Consider the following 24,340-nt stretch of genomic DNA (forward strand, 5'->3'; position numbering starts at 1 on the left):
AAGACAAAAAGGGCATGTGATTATCCAGTCGAGGAAATCTGAAGGAAGCTTATCGTCTTTATAACTATTACAAATTTTTTTTCAAATAGTGTTGCCACCTGTTCAAATTTTTTAATTAAAAAAAATCACTTCAATATAAAGTTATGATATTTTTGGCTTGTGCGTACAGTTGAAAATATTTTTTTAAAACGTTGCCACCTTTTTAAATTTTTATATTTATACAAATGTTGTAAAATATATTTAAAAGAAATGTGATTAGCCAGTCTACAAAATCTGAAGCCGCTTATCACCTTTATTATTATTACAAAATTTAGTGCAAAAGTGTTGCCACCTGTTCAATATTTGTAATAAAATCACTCCACTTATTACCAAATATTGACATAATGTATAATGGGTTCTGCTGGCAACCGAAAATATTTTTGAGAAGTGTTGCCACATTTTTGAACTTTTATATTTAAAAAATGTTGGATTGTGCTTACAGTTGAAAATATTTTTGAGAAGTGTTGCCACTTTTTTGAGGTTTTATGTTTAGAGAAGTTTTGTAAAATAATTCTTTTTAAGGGTTTCCAGATGTTTGAAAATTAAAAAAAATATTCCCAAATGAAAAATAGCTTCCAAAATCAAATGTTAAAAGGTTGTCATATGTTTAGAAATTATAAGAAAACATAAATAAAGTGATTTTTTTTTTTTTCAAATATAAAATTACTTTGAAACTCTGCATATTATTCCTACAGGCTCTAAAGGATATCTGTATGCACATACTATATATTGAACTACGGTTACATTCAAATATCACAAACATACATTTAATGCGTGTGAGCTTTACACATTTATTACGTAAAACTCGAACACAATGTTTACAGTTATAAGCCCAAAATAAATACAATAAATCGTAACAAGAGCAGCCATGAGGACACGTGCTAATGATTCCCTTTTATATGCATACCATACATTTGCATGTGTGTGTTTTTGCTTTGTTTTATTGGTAGACACGCCTGCGTCATACAATCGCATAATCGTATTCCCAAAGGCAATAGTGATATGCCATATACATTCCTCTCTTTTTTTGGCGAATATTTGCGCTTACAGTTATGCTTTAATTACATTAATTTGAATTTTAATTGCTTTCCGCAAAACTACCGTGAAACGGTACAATTTGTAAATGAAGTAGATGCTAATTGGCTTGAGCTCGCTTGATTTCATTTCATTGAACGAACGCAGAACTGCTTCAAATTTCAGGTTTCGAACGGTTAAATGGATTATGAAAGTCTTTCAAAATCTAGATTCTATTTCCAAAAATAGCACGATATTATGTATATTTACTGTTTGCTTGTTAAATGGAAGCTGAAAATAGAATGTAAAATTTACATGAAAATATAAAAAGCATACAAAGTGGAGTTCCCGATGACCCAATACCACGGATATTCGAAATCCTATAGAATTGAAATTAAATTCGGTCCCCAATACTGCCTTCCCTTCCAATGAAGAGTGCGAAAGGGATAAGGAGGACAGGGACGCAGGGATAAGCATCTATACGGATGGGCTCAAAAAAGATAATCGAGTGAGACATATTGTCTTTTCAGCAAAATTTGATACGAAGCTCGCCTTCCGTCTATCAAACCACTGCAATGTCTTTCCAGCGGATCACAGCAATTAAAGAAAACCTTCTCACAAGTTGGAATATTTCTATTATGCAGATAGCCATGCAGCTTTGAAATCACTAAAGTCTCTTGGACTTTCGTCAAAGAAACTGAAATAAAGCCTCGACCTCTTACTGGATCTAAAATCCTATTTCACGATAAACCAGCAATGGGTTCCAGGACATTTGCCCCACCCTACACTTAGACTCCGAAATTTATATTCCACATGCTACTTGTAGATACATATTTAATCGACAAACATGTTATAGATATAGCTGAGCATTGGTGTAGTAAATCCCTAACTTGTTCAACAAGCACGTTGTGATATGGGCCGCACATGCCGAATATTAAAATTCGAGAGGAATGACATTAGAACTCTAGTAGGAGTATTAGCAGGTCACTGCTTAATTGGTAGACACTATATAAGGACTATTGTAGAGGCTGTCAGGAGGTAGTAGAAGAGGAGACTATAAAACACTTTCCATGCGAATGCAAGGCTTTTTACAGGAAAATAAACGCAACTATCGATGGAGGGTTTCTTGACAACGTTACAAAGGCTGCACAGATAAAACTTTCTGTACTGAGGAACTTCAAGTTCAGAGAGTTGGCTTCAAAATCGGCCTCCTAAAGGCGTCGGGGACGTCGTCAGACATACACTTTACCCACCTAGCTTCATAACAATAAGAGCTTCATTATTATTATTATTGTAGTTGCGGAAAATATTCCCCCAATAAATTTGATAAGCACTGATGTGTTCCAGTCTTTGTCCGGAAATAAATGGAATGTACATATAATACATACGTAAAATGGACTATCGTAGAGATGGAAAGAAAACTTCGTCGGGAACTCTAGCGACGACTAAGGAATATTTTGAAAAAAATGCTGAAACGACAGATCTTTAACATTTATTCATCCTTGGACTGTTAAAGTCATCGCTTTGCTGATCTAAAATTTCTTAGCCAATATGTATATATTATATAGCTTGATAATAAGATTCGAAGAGAGTATATAAATATAGCGAGCAGTTTAGAGGAAATTTTACATCCAAATTCCAGTAAGTTAATTGACAGAAGGCTAAATTGTTGGTAGGACCTAACATGGATATAGCTGTATTATTTTACACGAAGAGAATCGTCAAATAGGACTTCCAGTAACTTAATCGTGTCGTAGAAATTGGTTGAACAAGATTTACGCTAATGCATATAGTTTCAAAGAAGGTAACGAGTATTGGTGTTCCAATAAGCTTTATTTATAGACTACTGTAGTATTTGAGTTATGAGACCATCTTGAACCAAGTACACTACTGTACACTACGAGTATAATGAACTTTCAGCATGAAGAAAGAAAGAAAGATCTTAGTATAGCCACTGAAAGTTCATGTATGCTTTTCAGGTGAAGTTGAGCAGAGGGCAATAATAATATTGGGATTTTTCATTCTTTAATATTAATATTGATTAAGTCTAATATCCGTTGGTACGAGTAATACTCCTAAGTGAAGTAGGAAGTTTCTTGAGAATAAGAAAATAAAAATTATTAAAAAATGAGTTATCGAAGATGAAAAGATCTTCAGAACAAACAATATTGTTTTTCCTAACTACTGACAAGATGCATGCATAAGCTTCTTTACAAGATAAGATCAGATGAAAGCAACCCGGCGATTGGATCCTAAGTGTGCTCTGCCCAATTGACAAAAAGAGGGATCCTGCAATCGCCAATTACCGTGGTTTAAGCCTGCTTAATATCGCATAGAAAGTCTTATCGAGCCATGCCCCAAAACTTGTTAAAGACTCTTGAAAGGAAGGTCGACACAGACCACCTCTCGTCACGTTGCCCGGATGGAAGGAACACTCCAGCCTTGAATTTTTTCAATTCAGTACCGGGCGGTGGAAGCAAAGGAAGGGGAAGACCTCAAAAGAAGCACTTTTTGCAGCGGATGGTGGTAAAAATGGATCCATTACGACAACGCCTAACGCAAAAAATCATATGTGAAAATTGGCCATTCAGCCAAATATCATTGATTCTCAGATAATGCTCTATATTTGGGGCATTAGAAGGTTGTGCAGTATTATGAGCTTCTGAAACTGGATGAAACCGATAATCGCGATTGCTACAGACGACAACTCAAGAACTCATTGCTGAAAATTGCACGGAAATTGCGACTAGAAACGAGGCAATATTTTTTCATCACAACAATGCTCGGCCTAATGCTGCAAGATCGTTTAAAAGCTATTACAATAAACAGCGGTTGGGAAGTTTTGTCTCAAGGCCTCATAGCCCAGACCTTGCAGCTTCTGACTAGCATTTGTTGTGGTCAATGCAGAACGGATCCACTAGAATACAGTTTAAATCAGTAAATGGGTAATAAATTTGGCTTAATTCATGCTGGGCTGCCAAGTCGGCGCTGTTTTTTGGTGATAGCGTACACAAAGCATTATTTCTTACATAATTTTGCGAAGAAAAAATGAAATGTAAATTTTCACCACCTAAAGTGCGCTGCACTTGCCATCATTTAAATGCAGCCGAGGTTATAAACTTAGTGCTAATTCATTTCCTTTAATTTTCGTGTTTTTGTGAGTACTTGGCGGCCCGTTAATGGATTTCCCAGAGCAGCAAATGTAATTCTGAACACCAAATGTATAAAATCTGATTATGTCTAACACTGTGCATGTGTGTGTGTGTGCGTTTGTACATTAGAATTGCATAGGGTACTTACTTGCGCGCCAGACGCTTCCTTATGCCGGCCAACATCGTGCTGGAGCTAACGCTACTAACGCTGCTGGTGCTGCTGCTGCTGCTAGGGCTGCTGTACGCCTCAGTGCCTGCTTGATTTTCCGGTCGAGTCGGCCGTTTCAGGCAATTATGCGCCGCTACCAATTCAATTCTCTCAATTTCTATGCTTTTTTATTAAGATTTCGTTTCGTTCTTTTTCTTTTTCGTTTTTGTTTTGTTTTTTGTTTTTATAGCTTTCCGATTTTTCGTTGTGTGTGCGCGCGATCGATTAGTGAGCGCAAAAACGCCAACAACACCAAAAAGATGTGGAAAAATTGCTTTGCTACTAAATTTCCGCCGCGTCTAATGGGCTGCGCTGCTGTTCTTCGTTGTAAGAAGCGCAACTATAACATTTATTGTTGTTACTGTTGTTGTTGTAGCGGCCAGTCATAGCCACAAGGCGAATTATGAAATTTGCTTTTCTTTATAACAACCACAGCCGCAGTCGCTGTTGTATCTGTTGGCGGTGAGTTCAACTGTTTTCATTCTCAACACTCGCGGTTGCTTTTCGCGCGTCGCCGCTCCAGCATCTTTCCGCTGATAGGCACGAATTCAATTTCACGGATTTCACTTGCGCGATTTTTTCAAGTACAAATTACTTTAGTTGAATTTCATGTGTTTGCGCGTGATTAACGCGCCGCGCGCTCGTCCGCGTTTGGAGAGTGGGGCGTTTGCCGCAAGTAAACGCGCACTCACGCACGCACTAGCTGCCTCACAGTATCAAATTCAGCAATAACCAACAGCGAGTTGGTAGACTGCGTTTCTACTTGCAGGGACTATGCGGTCGGCAGGCGCGCTTCATGCGATTTATTTGCTTATTATTATAAACTTCTTTTTTTGCATGCGCAGTAAAAAAGTGTTATATATTTTGACTGCGTCTTTATTTGGTTACACGGCGCACCCCGGTCCGCAACACTTTGTGGCTATGACTCGAATTTCTTTGACTTTCTTGGCTACGCGCGCGCATGAAAACACTTGTTTGTGCCTTTGTGCGCCTTCCAAGCGGTCAGGCGCGTCGTGTCTCGTTGCAGTTGTCTGCGCGCTGCGTCGCGTTTGTAGTGACTCTGTAAATAACACGAAAAGAAGAAGAGGAAGCATAAGAAAAAAACTCAAAACAGAAAAATTCACATATTGTTTTATTATTTTTTGTAATTTTTGCTTTTCCAGAGTGTAATTGAAACTGATGCTGGCAGAGAGAGGAGGAAAGCGCGAAAGGCGCGCGCAGTGTAGCGCGGCATGGCTGGCAGTCAGCACAAGGCGTTTGCTATGCGCTGTGATTTATTGTGGGAAATTCGATATTTTTCAAAAAGCAGGCAGGCATACACACACTCACACACATTTATATATATATATATTTATATATTTCTTTTCATACGCCATCTGTAAATGAAGTGTTTATGCCAACATAAACACCGAAATGATGATGTGCGAATCTCGCGTGTGTGTGTACGCTCAAATTAATTACGTGGCATCTCTTTCATTACATTTCAAAGATGCCTTTATTTCATTTTCAACAATTCATCTGTGTTTAATGATAAACTTTGAGCATTTCAATTAATTTCTTTTCATTTTTTCATGTAAATAAACGCGCTGACTTGGGTCCCTTGGCGTTGGGTTGCGTTTGAAGGCTGCTATAACGCGTTTATATTCTCTACAAGTATTCTCATTAGTGATAGTATAATGTGTACATCTATGTATATATAGGATAGTGTATACTCAGTCCAAAAAAATGTCATTGAAGCTCTTTTTGAAATACATACATACATACTTATATTCATACCATAGTACTATTTAATTGTCATAAGTGATATTTGAGCTCTCAGTATAGCGAAATTGCTTCCATTTCACTCGGTTATGAAAACAATGGAAAATAAACACAGCTCATTTTCTTTATAAATGAAAACACAAATAAGGTTTTGTGGTATAAGGCATAGTGTCTTTGAAATATGGTAAGTTAAATCTCTATTTCACGCCATCATTTATTTGATAGAAGCAGCTGAAGCTATACTAATTGAATAGAACAATAGATGCCTTCGATTCCACACTTTTCTATACAACTAGCTCAATGAACATGCAACAAGTGGCTAGCACAAGAAGAGAACGTTTTTCGGTGGTCAAAAACGTTAAGGTATCGAAACTATTACGCGATGAAGATTGTTGTCAAACACAAAAAAAAAAGTCCAAGAATCAGCAAAAATCAACTGCAATTTCAAAACGTTTAACAGGTCAATAGAAAAATCCATTGTCTACCAAAAATTTTGGGCAAAATTCGTTATTTTTATTCAACATAGTTCCCTTCAAGACTGATACACTGTTTCTAGCGAACCTCCATTTTTTCGATCTCATTTTTGTAGTACGGTTTGTCATTACTTCAAAAGAGGCCTCAGTTTCGGCGGTCACCTCTTCATTTGACGAAAATTCCTTTCCAGCGACTATTCTTTTGAGATCTGAGAACATGAAAGTGACGCTGGGGACCAGATCTGGATATTACGTTGGATAAGGGAGCAATTGGAAGCCCGATTAGTGGATTTTTTTCATCGTTTTCAATGACTTGTCACGCGGTACCTTATCTTGGCGAAACAGATGGTCTTTTTGAGCGAGTTCATAGTGTGCAGTTCACTCGGATACTCGTGACTGTTATTACATTCATATTCAGTTGATATCTTTAGAGTACCTGCTATCTTGAACAACTTTACTTTATAGTCATCGAAATTATATTGGAACAACACAAAAGTCCATTTTAAAGCCCAATCCTACTGCTGAGGAACAAGCACATTCTAAGGACAGAACAAGCTGTGGACTCCAGATTAACCTTCTGGGTATAAATCTAGCAGGAAAGATAGCGAAAATCATCTGCTATCTAAGTAGACTAATGGCCCATATACGAAGAGAGAAAGCTCTTAATGTCAACAACCACCAGCGTCTTACTACACGGAGCAAAGATTTGGGCAGGTGTGCCAAAATATGAAAACCGGCGTAAGAAAACCGGCCAAAGCGCAGCCCTCAGAGTTACAGCATCTTGCCGAACTGTGTCAGGAGGTGCAATATTAGTCATAAGTGGTAATGCTCCCATTGACAGCGCACAAAAAAAAATATGTGAGAGCTAATGAAAGCAGATTGAAAAAAAAAAACAAGAGCGCAATTGACCGAGTAAAGAAAGACACGATACTCGCATGCCAACGAAGATGGGGAAAAGAGAGTCGTGGCAGATGGACGGCCAAACTTATAATAGATTTAAACTTATGGACAAGTCGCAAATTTGGAGAAGTCGACTTCTACACAAAGCAGCTTTTATTTGGACGTGAAATTTCAGAAAATACTTTCATTGCTTGGGTAAAGTCGAAGAGATGACATGCCAATATAACGACGCGACAGAAGACGACGAAGAACAGACATTCTTTAAATAATGGCAACGGGAACGCACCGCAGTAGAGGACCTGGTTGGCCTAATAAATTTGAACAACAAGTAATGCAAACGCGGTTCCAAAGTGGGCGACGGTTTCTTAAAGGAGGGGTTTTAGTGAGTTGCAAGTGGCACATACCGTTTCTGTGACGGCAGTTCTGATGATGCGGATGGCATTTTCCACTTCCTCACTCGCAAAAAAAATAAATATTTTGTGGACTTTTTTGATGTTTTCGTCATTAAAAACTTATTTTGGGCGTCCACTGCGTTCATCGCAAGTGATGACAGACGAATCAGGGTGAGATGGAATGCCTTAAGGGTATGAAGCTATATGGAAAGCTCCATGAAAAGATACATACATATGTAGCCTGGTTCGAAGTGGTTATACTTTGTGGAACTTCGAAGTAATTCATATGTATAGAAGTATATCTTTGCTTTCCCTCTCACAAAATCTTTATAGAGAGCTTACCACTTTAGGATTTGATTTGCTAACTTGGCATAATGCTTTCCAGATTCAGACAGACATCAGTAGTTTTCATTTCAAATATGTGGCCTGACCTGACCTCTTACCATATTTTTAATCACAGTACCAAGGGAACTCTATAACAACAGTTAGCGCTGTTTTAATATCCATGAAATAGGACAACCAAATGTCTACAATTTGAGTGCTATTCCGCGGGCATAAAATTTCAAATTTAAGCTTTCACAGCATAAATTCACTGAAACCGCCAAGTTACTTTAAGAAATACAGATACTTTTTGCAAAAAGAAAGACACATTAGATGCGCGGCAAAAAACTTTCCACCGCCTAATGACCACTTTGCCACAGAAAACCGCCATAATTGAAAAGACAATGGGAAAAAGCAAGTAAGCGGCATAACCGCCGTTAATTCTAAGCCTATCTCGAATGCAAAGTGCAGCATTTCCTGGCAAGTGTTTTTGTTTTTCACTCGCATTCTGATTGCAAAGCAATGCCTCACCACACCACAAAAAGCGAACCAAAGCAACATCTACGCTACCACCCACTCACCGGGATCAGCGAACACACGTTTGCCGGTCGGGCGACCAACGCTCCCAGCTGAGTAAACCAGATTTTAATGGGCACCTCAGCATTTCAATCTCGGCAGCTATAATTTCATAAACACGCCGCGGAAGAGTTGCCATCGTGGAATTGTAATTTATGTAGCCACAGCACGGAGATAACGAAACGAACGTAATGCGAGTGAGAACATAGAAAAAATACAACTTACTTATATGCGAACAAGTTTATATACAATTTTGTTCGTAAGAGTACAAGCAGGCTCGGACACCGATTCCGACTCCGCCACTGACTAGATGTGAGTAAATGAGTTGGAATAAAGCATTTGAAATACCATTGTCAGAATCAGCTAGACTCACACATATGTATGGGTCTGTATGTTTGTATTTGTGTATGTGAAAGCACATAGTTGTTTTTCTACATAGTCCGGGTTTCTGTGGTCTCGGGTTAGTTTGAATTATAATGGAATTGCTTACTTTGAAACTAGTCCAAGACTAATGTTGATTACACATTACAGCTTTAATATTGCCGAATTTTCGACAATATTCAATGATAACATATTGTGTAGAGTTGCCACCTGACAGGAAATGTGAGCAGTTTAGAAATAAGTATCGTACCAAACTAGTTTTGTAATCAAGAGTTTAACGGAAGTTCGCATCCAGCTTTACTAAATATCTGTTCTAGACCACCTGTTTTTATTATTAAAAGCCTTGTCAATAGTCATAATAATATCAAAATTATTCTCTAAAATTATATGTTCTAGAGTTGCCACTTGATTTTAAACAGAAAATAGTTTTAAAATTGAATAAAGTACCAATTCTCATACAAAGTTACTGAAGATGTCTCAGTGCTGTTTCAGAAACTTCAGTGAAAGAGCGAACAACGTGGCCACTATAATAAAAACCAAATAATAGAAAGTAAAAACTGAAAATGTTAGTAGAATTCCATAACACATTCGCTTAAGAAAGTATGATTTTAATTTTTGTATGGTATTGCCACCTATTTCTAATTTTAAATGTTTGTACATACAAATTTTGAATGTTTGTACATATACATACATAAATATTATAACTAAATTTGCTTTAATAAATTGACTTTTCACAAGTTTGCCTAAGAAAAGAGAGTTTCACTGCAATTTAAGATATTGTACGCCTAAATGTAGGCAATGTTTTTTTATTTGCTATTAAAAATGCATTATAGAATCTCTAAAAGAAAAACTTTGCATACATTTAGGGCTATCTTAAAGCGGTGTGCTCCCAAATGTAGGCTAAATTTTATTAATTAACGTATCATAGCCAAATTTTTTAAAATTCAAAGTAAAATATTGCCTACATTTAGGGTTATGTCCAAATGGGAACAAAATTCATACCGCGACTTGGACTAAAATAGAATGATTAGACTTCAAATACCTCAACTTTTCCTTATTTTTATGCAAACTTCGCAATTTTACAAGATTCTTTCTTCAGAAAGAACATCAGTTAGACAATCCAAAGTTCAACTTCAAAAATTTTTGTATCCAGGAGTATGCTTAGGCTAGTTAAAAAGGTCTATCCTTAGTGGTAGCTCACTAGAACAGCTTATAGCCTGTCCGTTGTGGTACTCATAACTCCTATAAATATGTTCATGAAGATCCTCTAAATTGACGAAGCTGTTGGAGTCGATTACAAATTTGCTGCGGTAGCTTTCATTCATTCGTCATTGTCGAGATGTTTCAACATCAGCCTTACAAAAGCTTGAAAATGGAGCTGGAAATGTTTGGATGCCCGGTTGGATTATGAGCCTTACAGCATCAATGTCTAAGTATGGGACAGTGTCCAGTATGATCTTTTACGATTGTTTAGTAGATTTCCTTCGTTCTGTTCTAGGTTAGGAGCACCTCGACGTCATGTTAAGGCTGGTTCGCAGCCAACAACTGCAAGATGACAGCGGGAATTCACCTCGATCCCATTTCGATGTGAGCGGGGTAAAGATGCCCTCTCTTGCTTGAGTTGATAATGAAGTAGGTTGACTTTGAGCATACAGAATCTCAATACTATTGCTGCCGCTCTGTTGTTGGCGTGTTAAATCTTATGAGTTGGAAGGAAGTTGAACTTCGGAGCAGTAAGGGTGCCCGCAGAAAAGACGCTCATAGCCGAGCCGAGCGTAAATTCGCGTCGTGCGTAAATGAAAAAATGCGCTCGGCTTCGCCTTAGACGTCCACTCTGGGGGCACCCTAAGACCATTGCTTTTTTAATAGCAGACATTTCAAGAGTATGAAAATTGTATGAACTACCGGAGGTAGAATGTGTTGAAGATTTCAGGATTTTGGAATCATAAATAATGAAGAAGGTTGTAGCAGGGCTCAAATGACTCTAACCCCTACAATATGTATACCTATAAACTCACTATTGGCCAGTAGAGACAAATATTGGGCCAGAAAGTAACGACATTATATGCATTAAAATTGAAAAAGTGCCAACAACTATTTTTCCTTGTGGGTAGCTACGCATGTAAGCCGCTAGTGTGCACTTGGCGCATAATTTCCCAAAAGTTGCGGCGCATAGCATCCATTCTCAATTGTAAAAAGCAAAACGGCAATGTGGCAGAGGCGCTAAGAGAGCACAGGTGTGGAGTACAGTGGTGGCAAACGCTCATCGCCAGTAACGGCGGCCTAAAGGTGAGCTGAGTCAGTTGGTTGACTGTTTGTTTACTTGACTATTTTGTTTGCTGGCATTTCGTTGCAGCGTTTGACTCTACCAACTTCCACTATTTGTTGGTGTTGTTGTTTTAGAATTCATTGTCCATATTGCGAAGAGCAGCGTCAGTCGCCGTCTCGCCTCCCTTGTGTTCTTTGCAACGGCAATGTTGTCGTTGTTCCGCATTTGGTTTTAAATGCCACTTTGGGCTCTTGCTTTGCTGGTTGTTTGTTGCTGCCGTTCATTTAACGGAAACATGCAACAACATTCGATATGCCCCACCGCGCATGCAATTATCCAGCGTCAAGGGAGAACACAATAAACGACTATTTACAGATGTATGGCAACAACACAAATGCACATCGGCGCACAAATGTCTGAATGTCTGTATGTATGTCTGTAAAAATATGTTACAATAGCACTCGGGAGTACCGAATGTAGATACACTTGTACATATGTGTGTATGTATGGGAGTCGCCTAACGTTGCCTGCTAACTGCCGCCGTTACTGCATGTGTGTTTGTTGGTTTTGTTGGCGTCGCGTCAACGGCATTGCGCAAACTCTTTCACCACTTGCCACTTGCTACTTGCAACTGCAGTTGTTGCGCTTTCTGCGCTCGCTGTTATCACTATTTGCTCAACTATGTACAAACCGATGAACATGGTCACAATGGAGCACAATAAAACAAATGAAGAGGCACATAAAAAAAGCGTGCAAACAGATGTGCAAGTGGTAAAGTTACAAGCGAAGGTATGTTTGCACATTAGGGTGGGTCGTTTTTTTCTATGAAAAGCATATAGTGAAACCCTCTTTGGATATGGTTGAGTGAATTTGCGGCATGAGTCATGGCTTAGCCTATGCTACAAATCCTAGTGTTGGCAGCCTTTAAATTTGTTTCGATAAAGCACTTTTGCATTATGGAACGAGCTGAAATTGCGATTAATATGATTCAAATAAGTAATGAAGGAAGTGATGGATATATGTTTTTAGTTTTTTTGCTGTCATGGTTATTTTTAAAGAAAAAAATTTTTGTACCGGAATTCGGTAGTCAGTACCTAAACACGGTAGTCATGCTATTCCGAAAATTTTTGTTTTTTTCTTGTTGTAGTTGTTTTTGAAGATAGTAGAGTTTTGATAAATATATTATATTTTGTACCTGAATTCGGTAGTCGGTACCAAAATACGGTAGTCATGCTCTTCCGAAAATTTTTGTTTTTTTTTTTTGTAGGTTTTTTTAAAATAGATATATTATATTTTGTACCTGAATTCGGTAGTCGGTACCTAAATACGGTAGTCATGCTATATCGTTATTTTTTTGTTGTTTTTAAAGGCAGTAGATTTTTTAGTAATATACATTAGATATTTTGTACCTGAATTCGGTAGTCAGTACCTAAAAACGGTAATCATGTTATTTTGCTAAATTTCTTTTTTTTGTTGTTAAAGTTGTTTCCAAAGATTTATAATTGAATTTCAGAGAGAATATGCTTTCCTCATAGTAGTACGATGGGTTTGAATGTGGTCAATACTTTTTTTACACTTTATATAAAGAATTTCGAACTTCCGGATGTCTTTGTACCGCATATATCGGAAAATATGTGAGTTATCTTAAAAAAATTTGAGAGATCATGTTTTACTCATAATGGTGCTTATTTGTGCTTACCATAGAATGAATAAATTCGGATGCCAACTCGCCATAGACCCCATTTAACTAACCGGCCCTGAGTACCTGAAGGTACTTCCTTGACTTTAATCTTTGCAAGTCGCAAGAGTGTGAAATGTTCGGTTTGTAATCAGACTATTTTCCAGGTACACCCCTAAGAGTTATAGTAGAAAGTACAGCAAACACCTTCACCCTTTCATTGTTCACCCTTTATTGATAATATCGATTATGTTTTATTGCTTAAACTCTTCAAAAGTTTCATCTAAAAATGTTCGTTATTGTGGAAGGTTAGTGTTAGCAATTCAAATAGTTGAAAATTAACTGCTGAAGTTTAGCAAAATATTCTGGGTAAAAAATTTACATATGTATGTATCTACATTGGTTTCTCTTTCCTCAACTCAATAACTCAACTAAAGTTAGTCTGAACATTTTGTAAATGATAAGGCGTGTGTATTTCAATGGCGTTCGAAGGAAACAACGCAATAAATTAGAGTTATCAAAAATATCTAAAAAAAATAGCAAACTTCGTTCATGTAAGTATTGTTTGGTGCTCTATGCCAAAATAGTATATCAACTCGGGTTAATGAGAGTATTTGATGTATTGGAAACTCCAAATGTGTCAGTTGAATTTGATGTTCAACTCCAAAATGACTAAAGAGCTTGAATATGTAAAAAATAAACACTTAAAATTACAATAAACACGAGTTATCAAATTACTTCGTCAATGATAAATTACATATAAGAGTTTTGAAGCTAAACACCAAAATGACTAATGAATTTGAGTTTGTAAAAAATAAACACTTAAACTGATAATAAACTCGAGTTAATCCAAAAATGTTGTAAATCATAACTTCAGTTGCCTCTTAGTGTTATTTGACGTTAACACCGCAATAAACTCGAGTTATTGAGGATATTTCGTAAATAATAAACACCATATACGGGTTTTGCCGCTAAACTCCAAAATTGCTAAAGAACTCGGGTTGTAAAAAAAAACTTTAAATACAAATAAGTTCTAGTTAGTTCGGAAGTTTTGGAAATACCAATACACTCGAGTTAGTCCGAAAAGTTTGTAAATCATAAAGGCATTGTATTTTAGTGGCATTCGACGTAAATACCGCATAAGCTCGAGTTATTAGTTTGGCAAATAAACTACTGAGAATTAAACTTGTTGAATATACTTCCTATATGTTAATTCTTTTGGAGTTAAACTCTAAATTATGTCAGATAAGAAACTCGAGTTTAACGAAAAACTCAAGAGAATCACTATCATAATCAGTACGATCCAAGAATGAGTCGAAATTATTAAAATTTACTACCGAAATTCGGAGTCAGTGGCCTCAACTTTAAGGGCGCTACATCATATTTATGGTCATCATAATCGTCCTGCCAAATTAACAATTGAGCGTTTAGTAAAAAAATTTTAATCCACAGGCACAGTACAAAATGTTCCTGTGCCAATGAGACAAAGCAGTGCCCTTAGTGTCGATAATTTGCTGGCGGCAGCAAGCGCATCAATTGAGGAAGACCCAAATCAGTCTCTCACATGTCGTCCTCAGGAGTTGGTCTTCTCTGTGAAGTTCTTGTGGCGAATTTTTCTAAATGATATTAGCCTACATCCTTACAAGATCAAATTGACGCATGAACTGCCCACCAGAATCGTCGTATGTCCATGAATTGTGCTGAGCATCAACTTGAAAATGATCCGGATTTTCATCGAAAACTCAACTTCAGCGAAGAGGCTCATTCCACAAGTAGTTCATGAGCCACCATTGCATCCCGAAAAAATTATGGTTTGATGCAGTTTATGGGCGCGTCATTAGACCGTACTTCTTTCGTGATGATCAAGACTGGCACGTTACTGTGAATGAGAGTCGCTACCGCTCAATGATAACCGAAAATTTTTGACCCGAACTGGATGATATGGACTTGAACAATTTGTGATTCCAAGTGGACGGCGCCACAAGCCGCACAGCGGACATCAGAATCGATTTATTGAAAACCAAGTTTGGTGAACGTGTTATCACACGAGACGGCCCAGTCAATTGGCCGCCTCGCCTCGGTCGTGCGTTTACAGGACGTCAGATTTTTTTCTGTGGGGCGTCAAGTCTATGGTCTATACCAACAAGCCAGCGACAGTTGATGAATTTCGTACGAAAATCAAACGTGAAATTGCCGCAGTATCGACCGATTTATGCTTGAAAACCGACAAAAATTGGATTCAGCGTCTGGACTTCTGCACTTTCGAGTGTATAAAGAATTTCATTGATATCCCAAACCGTTTCTTTATTTAAAAACACTTTGTACCGTTCTTATTGAAAACTCCGTCGGCAGTCAATAAATTCGAGGAAGTCAGAAAATTTAGTAAAAAAAAAGTCCCTGACTGAACCAACTTGATGACATTTGAAATACTGCTTATAGCAAAAAAATTAAAGCAAAAGCAAGTAAAGAAATTGCAACAAAAAAGTAGTAAAATATATGAAAGCTAACTAAAAGGCAGCGACAATGTCCGGTTCTGTCTGACATTCTATGGTACTTAGGTACGTACATTTCTCTCCATATGTAGTATATACATATGTATGTATGTGTATGTATTTTTACTTAGTGACAATATAATATATGATATGCCACAGTTTGAATTACATTTGTAAAGAAGAAAGCAAAAACAAAATCGCCATTGTGTAGTTCAAAAAGCTATTATTCGGCTAGAGCTTATAAAAGTATGGACATTTTGAGAGTATATACGGTGTCTACATCCATACATACATATGTGCCAGAAAATGACTTTTATTGCATACACTATAGCAGTGATGTGTGTGTGTGTATGAAAAATCCAATTTGAATAGCCGAACAATAAGTAATTTGAATTTACTGCCGTCTGCCAAATGCACTGTGACTATACTAACTACAGACAGGACATTAATAAACGCGCCAAAGCAAAGAAAGGGACAAAAAAATTAGAAAAAATTTCGAAAAAAATCTAAAAAATATATAAAAATCTGTTTTTCATGCATACATTTGTTATTGTGCAAAATTTGCACTAGCAAAAAATTCCAATATGCCGGCTTTGGCTTTGAGTCTTTTGCTTCTTCTTATGCTGCCTACATTGCATAGCTTTTTGTCATCACTCGCATTTTGAATGGCGTAAAAACTAAAGGAAAGCAATCAAGCATTTTTTCGCAAAAATGCAGTGCGAACTAGTGCCGAGCGCACAACATTATGTTTAAACAATAGAACACACACACACACACACATTTAGCATATAGTAGAGCCTAAAGTTACATACTAACTTTCTATGGCCGCACAATGCACACTACTCGCATTGCAACAGCTTTTGTTTCGAAACTTCATTTTTATTTTGTAGCAACTATTGCTAGGACTTTGCTACTATAATACTTAGTTGTTCCTCCTCTCATCAGCACTGTGGTGCTTTCTTTGCTTTATTGAGTTGCCAACAATGGCAAAGTTTGAGCGCCAACAGTGTGTAACGAAAGTAAGTAGCTGCAAGCTGAAGTATAAAAAAGGTGTGAGGGAGATTTGAAAAGTCACTGATTTTAGAGTTTAGGACGTTGTTATCCAAAAACATATGTTTTTACATATGACTTCATACATTTACATATGATTTTTGCGGAAGGATCTTGCTTTGTGCGCTTAGAAAATCCAAATCGTGTAAGAATTGAAGCCGAACGACCATTAAGCGCGTCGCACGTTCAGTGAACGGACCCAAAACGAAATGACCACCAATCCCAATTTTCCCAAGAAAATTTTGCTCAACGAAGAAGCTCACCTTTGGTGTATTAAATAAAATGTGTACTTCAGACTGAGTAGGCAATTGAAAGGAAAAGTCTGCTCTCGAGGAACAAAGACCAAACTCTACAAGTCATTCATTATTCCCGTCTTGTACTTTATGGGCGGAGTGAATCGTTGGTGCTTATTTCTTCAAAAATGAAGCCGGCCATAATTTTACAGTTTATGGGGAATGCTGTAGAGCTATGATTTTTGACTTTTACGTGTCTGAATTGGAAGATGCTGATGACAAAACGGCGCTACATTCCGTGTAGTCTACAAACGATCAGATTATTGAAGCAAATTTTTGGTCAATGCATTATCTGGCATGGTACCTGTGCTATGGCCTCCAAGAAAGTGTGATTTAAGACCGCTTGACTAATTTTTGTGGGGTTACGTGAAGTTGTTTGTCTACATAGATAAGTCCGAGAGGATTAACGACATGAAAGTTTATTCGGCGTGTTATTACTGACTTATGACAGCATTGCTGCAAAAAGTGGTCGGCTGGGTCTCTCGATAGGAATTTTATTCGAGCCAGCCGCAGCAGTCGCATACCCGAAAGCACTTCTAAAACTTAATACCCAGGAATTTTACAGCTCCTTTTCGTATATATATCGGGATAGTTTCGGTTACTTACAACCGACTATCAGTGAAACGGTTCTAAAGGCTAAATATTAATCTTTTAATATTGGCAATTAGTAGCTTGGCAACTACTTTTGAGAAACCTCACGAGCGACTCCACTGTGTTGGCTTCAATAAATCGAGCTTTATCTGTTTTTTGAAAGTACAGGCATATATACACATTTTGAAGGTTAGTCGAAGCTAATTAGCAGTCGAATACTATCGTCAAGTAGCTAAAAATTTTATTAATTAGTGCAAATATATTATCTAACGATGTAGGGTTGCATTTTTAGCAATTTTAAGGGTAATAAAAAATCAACGGCTTATCAGGTCAACCTTGTATCACTTTCCTACCTAAAGACCTGCATTGTGTATTCTTTTGGACCATAGACTCAATAGTATACCAGTATGTGCTGTCAAGAAGAATGAAGTTGAACTCCGAAGTGTGCAGTCACTTGGCTTAAGTAGCGGTGGGTGGGAGTCTTGTGCAGACATTGCGAGAAGCAGAGTACAAGAAAACACTTTTCAAAGTGCAAAATATTTAGTTGCACTGCAACAAAAACAAAAGAAAAGCAAAGTAAAGTGGAGAAGTGGAAAAATGGTGGCAGCTGATAAAACAACAGCTTGCCACGGTGAGTATCAGTTTCAACAAAAAAAAAAAAAAAATTACAAACACAAAAACTAAAAGAAAAAAATAACAAAAATAAAAACAAAAATCAGTTAGCCAAAGAAAAACTAACATCTGTATCAATTTCTTCGCCGGCGTGTAAATCTCAGCATTCCAATAAGTTTTTCTTGCGCGCAAAACTTTTGTAATGAAACACTGAAAGTGTGTACTCATCGCACTTTGTTGTTATTGTAAACAAACACACACTCCCATACAAACATGTATTTATATGTAACTAAAATAAACGAAATATAAAATAAATTGGTTGAAGTTAAATATTTTTGCTTCAATATTTGCGGTAATCCAGGGATTTAAAAGAAAGCTAATGGAGTTTCAAAGTTCCCACACGCATACCCACACAGGGACACTGGGAGTTTTGGTGAAGAAACGCATTAGGCTGTTGTTGTTGCGCCATTTCGTGGCTAATATTGTTTGTTGTGAAAATTGAAGCCAGAAAAGACTAAGAAGTTCTTGACTGAAGTTGAAATAAGAAAATTAAGTCTTAACTTTTTTGTTTTAAAAGCGAAGTTTTAGAATGAAATTGGCATAAGGCTATACTCACATCGCAGCATACATTGGATTGAAATTGATTGGATTAAGCCTTGGAATTCAGCTGATTAAGTCACTTATTTTCTAGGTTTTGATTTTTAAGGATGTTGAATGTGACTCGGACTGCGCTACTTGGACCTCGCAACATTACAATCGATCAAAAGACTTGCGGGGTGGGATATATACCGAGAGTTAAAGAGGGAAGCTAGACGTATTTTCAGATTACAAATAGAGAGGCCGAAATGACCGACGAAGAGCTTGACAATCTCGCCAAAGGTGGTAATGCTCGAAAATTTTATGAAAAGACGCGGCGACTAACAGATGGCTTTAAGACCGGATCATACTCTTGTAGAGCCCTCAGTATTGATCAAGTGACTGATGCCCAGAGCATACTAAATTTATGGAGAAAACACTTCTTCAACTGCCTGATCGAAAAAGTTCGAATAGCAATTACCCGTCTGAAGAATAATAAAGCGGCGTGAGCCAATGGATTAACGCTCGAGCTATTCAAATACGGCGGCGAAGAACTGATAAGGGCATGCATCAGCTTCTTAGTAGATTTTGGTCGGACGAAAGCATGCCAGATGATTGGAATTTAAGTGTGCTCTGTCCAATCCACTAAAAGGGAGACCCTACAATCACGAAAAGGAGGTACTTTTATTCCCCTAAGTCAGAATTTGGTATCTCCCTTTGAGCAATACCAAAAGCTCCATCAGGATCGGGTAGGACCTCTCCGATCCGTTCGATACTAATGGTTTCAGACAAGGCGATTCCCTATCGTTCGACTTCTTCAATCATTTGTTGCAGAAAATAATTCCTGTTGCAGAGCTGAATCGAGCGGATAGAATCTTCTATAAGAGTGTACAACTGCTGGCATGCGCTGATGATATTGATATCCTTAGCCTCAACAACCGCGCCGTTAGTTCTGCTTTTCCGTTTGGACTGAGTAGGCAATTGCAGAGGCTTGGACGATGACAACAACTGATGAGTCAACGTTGCGAGTTTTCGATAGAAAGTTTCTACAGAAGATTATGGTCCCTTGCGCTTTGACAACGGCGAATATCGCAGTCGATGGAACGATGAGTTGTACAAGATATACGACGACATTCAGTGAACTATGGGACAGCGGGTACGCTGGCCTGGTCTTGTCGTCCAAATGGATGAAAACACTCCAGCTCTGAAAATATTCGACACAGTATCCGCTGGTGGAGGTAGAGGAAAAGCTCCATTTCGTTGGAAAGGCCAGGTGATGAGGTTCTTGGCTATGCTTAGAATCTCCAATCGGCGCCAACCTGCGAAAAGGAAGAACGACTGGCGCGCCGTTGTAAACTTAGATATAACCGCGTAAACGGTGACTACGCCAAGGGTGAAGGGTCTATTGAACTGATCGCGCTCGGCTCTTCTTTGCTTTTTCAAGCCTTTCCCTCTAATAACTTCAAATATTTATGGAAAATAAATTGAATTCGTGGCACACACACAAACAACATTTCATGTAACTCAGCGCTGAGCTTTGCTTTCTTCATATTTGCAAAGAAATTGGCGCAATCATCAGTATTTTCTATTTCTATAAATAACAGTCGAATGTTTTCGTGCCTTGCCGTGCTGTTTTCCGCGCGCTTGCCTCAAACCAAGTAGCTCAAAGGCAACTTCGCATAAATATGAATACAAAATTTGCATTTTCCAATGCGCAACCTTTGTTGTTGTTGCATTTTGTTGTTGCTACTATTTCTAATTAGTGACGTGCGACTTTGAAGGAAGAATCTGCAATTTTCCGCAAATATGAATCGCAATGGCTTTTGACAAAATATTATGCCGCAAGTCGAATTGGCGCGCGTGTGACGCTGCATGAGGAATAAGAAGAGCGGGGGGCTACGACGCAACGTTTTTGTCACCGTGCTGATGTGTCGCCGCGATCGTGATGACAACGCACGTTTCGTGCCACTTGTGGCGCGCGCGGTCGCTGTTTGATGTGCGAAACCACAAAACGTCGGGGAGACGCTGCACTGGCGGACGTCGGACGCAGCGGCATCGGTGTTGGAGACAACGGCACAAAAGCGCTGGGTGGTCACGTAAATCAGTTGCGCTTAATGCTGCCGATTCGCTAATGCTAATGCGCGCCGCTTTCAATTTATGACTTGTTTATTCGCACCCCACACACGCACACACACACACATGTGGAGGTAGACGAATCAGTGGTGCCACCTAACTGCATAAACACAAATACAAGCAATGTGGACGCATAGGAATCAGCTCATCCGCAAATCGGCATGTGTCGCCCGATATATTGGCGCAAATCTAGGTTTTGTTTATTTTCAGCTTTTGCATATGTGATTGTATGCATGTGTGTCTGTGTGCGTTTATGTAGTCGTATTTATTTATTTATGTGACATTTATGAATTTTGTGCATTTTGCAAAACGCAAAGATCGCTTTGGCTGCAATATGAATTTTAAAATAATAAATATTGCAATTCGTGAACGAAGAAGAAGTCGCCCGTTTTGTTGGCGTCAGTGAAATTGCACAATTTTGTACTTTTTCGTAGCTGTGGAAAAATTTTGTAGGAAATAATTATTTTGCTTATGATTTTTGCAATTTTCGTTGACACATTCCTTCATATGTCAATGTATGAACTACACTTTTTCAGACTAGACCTTTTCGGTTCAGATTTTATGCTGATGTTTTTGTTGTTGTAAACATTTAAGCTTCACAAGTAGATCATTTTTTAGGAGAACATATTCAAATCGTTCTTCAACTTGATCAGTCTAAATCTATTTTATAACCAATTCGTTAAAAGTCTTTTCATAAAGCAAATAGTTTGTCAGTAGCCTTAGAGCCAAAAAAACCAGCGACTTCGGTTGCACCGAACCTAGAATATGTCCGTTCATAAACAAAAAAAGCTTCCATACAAGAACTTGATTTTGATTGGCCAGTTCGTAGGCAGCTATAAGCTATACTGGTTGGAACTGAATTTTTTTTTTTTCAGAGAGTGTATTGTTGCCTAAGACCATATTCGTAAAAATATCTCCTCAAGTAAAAAAGCTTTCCATACAAGCACTTAATTCCGCTCATTTAGTGGCAGCTAAAGCCATACTGCTCCAATATCGGCGGTTCCAGCAAAGGAGCAGCTTCTTGGGGAGAGAAGCACGGGTTTCAGATTGATATCTCGAAAACTGAGAGTGCGTATATACCGACTAATAGAAGGGCATAGCTAAATCGAGTACAATCGTGATGCTGACCACTTACTTTACGAATATATGTACATATAGGGTAGCCGACGTTACCTTCTGTGTATTACAAATATCCTCTCAAATTTAATATACCCTGTTCAGTATATTAAAAATTATCAGAACAGCCACGCTGTTTCAAATTCTACACCCTGTAGTAGCAAAACCTTCAATTACTGTATTTTTAGAGAACAGAACATGACATAACATTTCGATTTCGGATGTACCACGCCCTGGAAGGACTCTTGAAACCAATTTTGATAAAATACGACTTTTATCGATACAAATATTCGAATAACAACTCGAGAGCTTGCTAAATTGATTGAATTTGTAACGCAACCGAACCGTTCACAAGCACCTGAAACGTCTAGTATGACTTTCGAAGCTTGACATACGGGTTTCTTATGATCTTATAGAACGAAATTTGCTTCCTTATTATCGTCATCGCATTAACTACAGTCATTTGCTTAAGAAACGCCAGAGAAGTAAATAATTTTTCAAGCTCATTGTTACGGGCGACGGATTGAGCAAGAGATCATGAACCAGATCAAACTAGTTTGAAGGTCAATAGTCACCAAAAAATGGTTATGCTCCCAATGCCTCGCTAATTCTGAAGTTTATTATGACCAGTTGGAAAAACTGGGTGATGCACCCAAATAGAAGAGGTCAAAATTGATCCGTAGAATGAGTATAGTATTTCACCAGGATAATGCGAGACTTCGTAAAAGTTCGAAGACTCGCCAAAAACTTTTGCAGTTTGAATGGAATGTGCTGTCACATCCAGAATATCCTCCAGACTTGACATCCTCAGACTATTACTTGTTCCGGTCTCCCAAAAGATCTTTAGATAGGAGAACCTTCACCTCAAATCAGCACATCAAAAACCAATTGGAGAATTCTTTTGCATGGACAGATGAAAATCTTTATGAGCATGGAATCAATATCTTGGCCGAAAGATGGCAAAAGTTATTGGATCAAAATGGAAAATATAAATTTCATAAACTGTTTTACACAATAAAAAATCGTGTTCAAGTTTCATTAAAAATGGAATTACTTAGAGGACGACACAAAATATATGCTATGGGAGCTCCGACGTTTCCTTCTGGGCTTTACAAACTTTCTGGCATATTTAATAAACAGTGTTCCGAGTATAATGATAATAAAGATTTAACGAATTTATTGTACTTTAATTATTAGCGATTCAATTGAAAAAATTTTGAATTTCTTTGATCCCGTTTTCGATCTCTAAGACGGGCTCGGAAAAAAAGTGTCTGGTGGTGAAGAAGCTTTTTCACGGCTTAAAAGTAATTAACAAAAACTTTATCTCTGAGATTAGGTCTTAGATGATCACGTGAAAATTTCGAGTCGATCCAGCCGTTTCGGAAAAATTTCTTCACCGATTCTGAAAACAGTGTTTAGAAGAAAAACATTCTTACAAACGAGTTCATATCTCAGAACCAAGGTATCTAGTACAATAGACCAGTACTTTGCCCGTATGTCTATTAATCGATGGTTAAAAATGTATCAAATACGAAATAGTACTACGGAAGAAAGTAATTATTTAAACCCCTCTAGTTGATCGGTCTGAAGTTTAACTTAAGGTACTAAACTTAGAGCTTTGGCCAACGTTTTGGAAGATTCTTTTCTAGTAAAAAAGAGCAAAACGAAATTCACATATATATTTCTTGGGTAATCTTCGCGGGCTGCAATTTTTTCTTTATGCGCTAGCTCCTTTCTATATAAAAGCTTGCGGTGTATTTATACACCATACATATTTTACAATACATGATCACATATTTATTCACATACATACATATGTAGTTATATGTTCAGGCGATTGCACCCATAAGTTCCTACATTCAATCGCTGCTCTCTCTCGATTTTTATGTGCATTTCGCAATTACAAATTTCAATTTTTATTAAATTGTCCGCAGCCAGCGTAATAACAACAGCAAAAACAAAACCGCAACGACGACATTAGCATCGGAGTCATTGCTTCATTTATAATTAAAAACCTCTGACTTTCGAAGCACTTTACTGCAGGAACTCACTCGAATCGGGTGGCCGCTGCAAATGAAGTACATTTTTCTTTTTGTTGTTTTGTGTTAGTAATAATGCTATTTGCTCCCCTTTTTTTAGCTGTTTTCATTTCTTAATTGTTGAGACTGCAATATGATTTGATTATTTATGTGCATTTTTTATTGCGGCATGCCATTATGGTCCAAACATTGGCTGGATGAAATGTCAGGGAGAAATCGCAGAGTTCAGTTAAATTGTAGGTGGTCAGCGGGAGAGGAAGGGAGGTAGATCAAT

At 37.8% G+C, this 24,340-nt stretch overlaps 1 protein-coding gene across 2 annotated transcripts in view; it reads right to left on the reverse strand.

The window, feature by feature from the left end:
- LOC105222105 (uncharacterized) overlaps positions 1-24,340 on the reverse strand; it is a 170,758-nt gene that overhangs the window by 118,322 nt on the left and 28,096 nt on the right. For both annotated transcript variants that reach the window (XM_049453959.1, XM_049453958.1), the window contains exon 2: positions 4,354-5,473. In XM_049453959.1, the coding sequence (XP_049309916.1) occupies positions 4,354-4,388 (35 nt within the window). In that variant the 5' untranslated portion in view covers positions 4,389-5,473. The remainder of the gene's footprint in view (positions 1-4,353; positions 5,474-24,340) is intronic.

This window comes from Bactrocera dorsalis, chromosome 3 (genome assembly GCF_023373825.1).
Source record: "Bactrocera dorsalis isolate Fly_Bdor chromosome 3, ASM2337382v1, whole genome shotgun sequence".
In the NCBI taxonomy this organism is placed as follows: domain Eukaryota; kingdom Metazoa; phylum Arthropoda; class Insecta; order Diptera; family Tephritidae; genus Bactrocera; species Bactrocera dorsalis.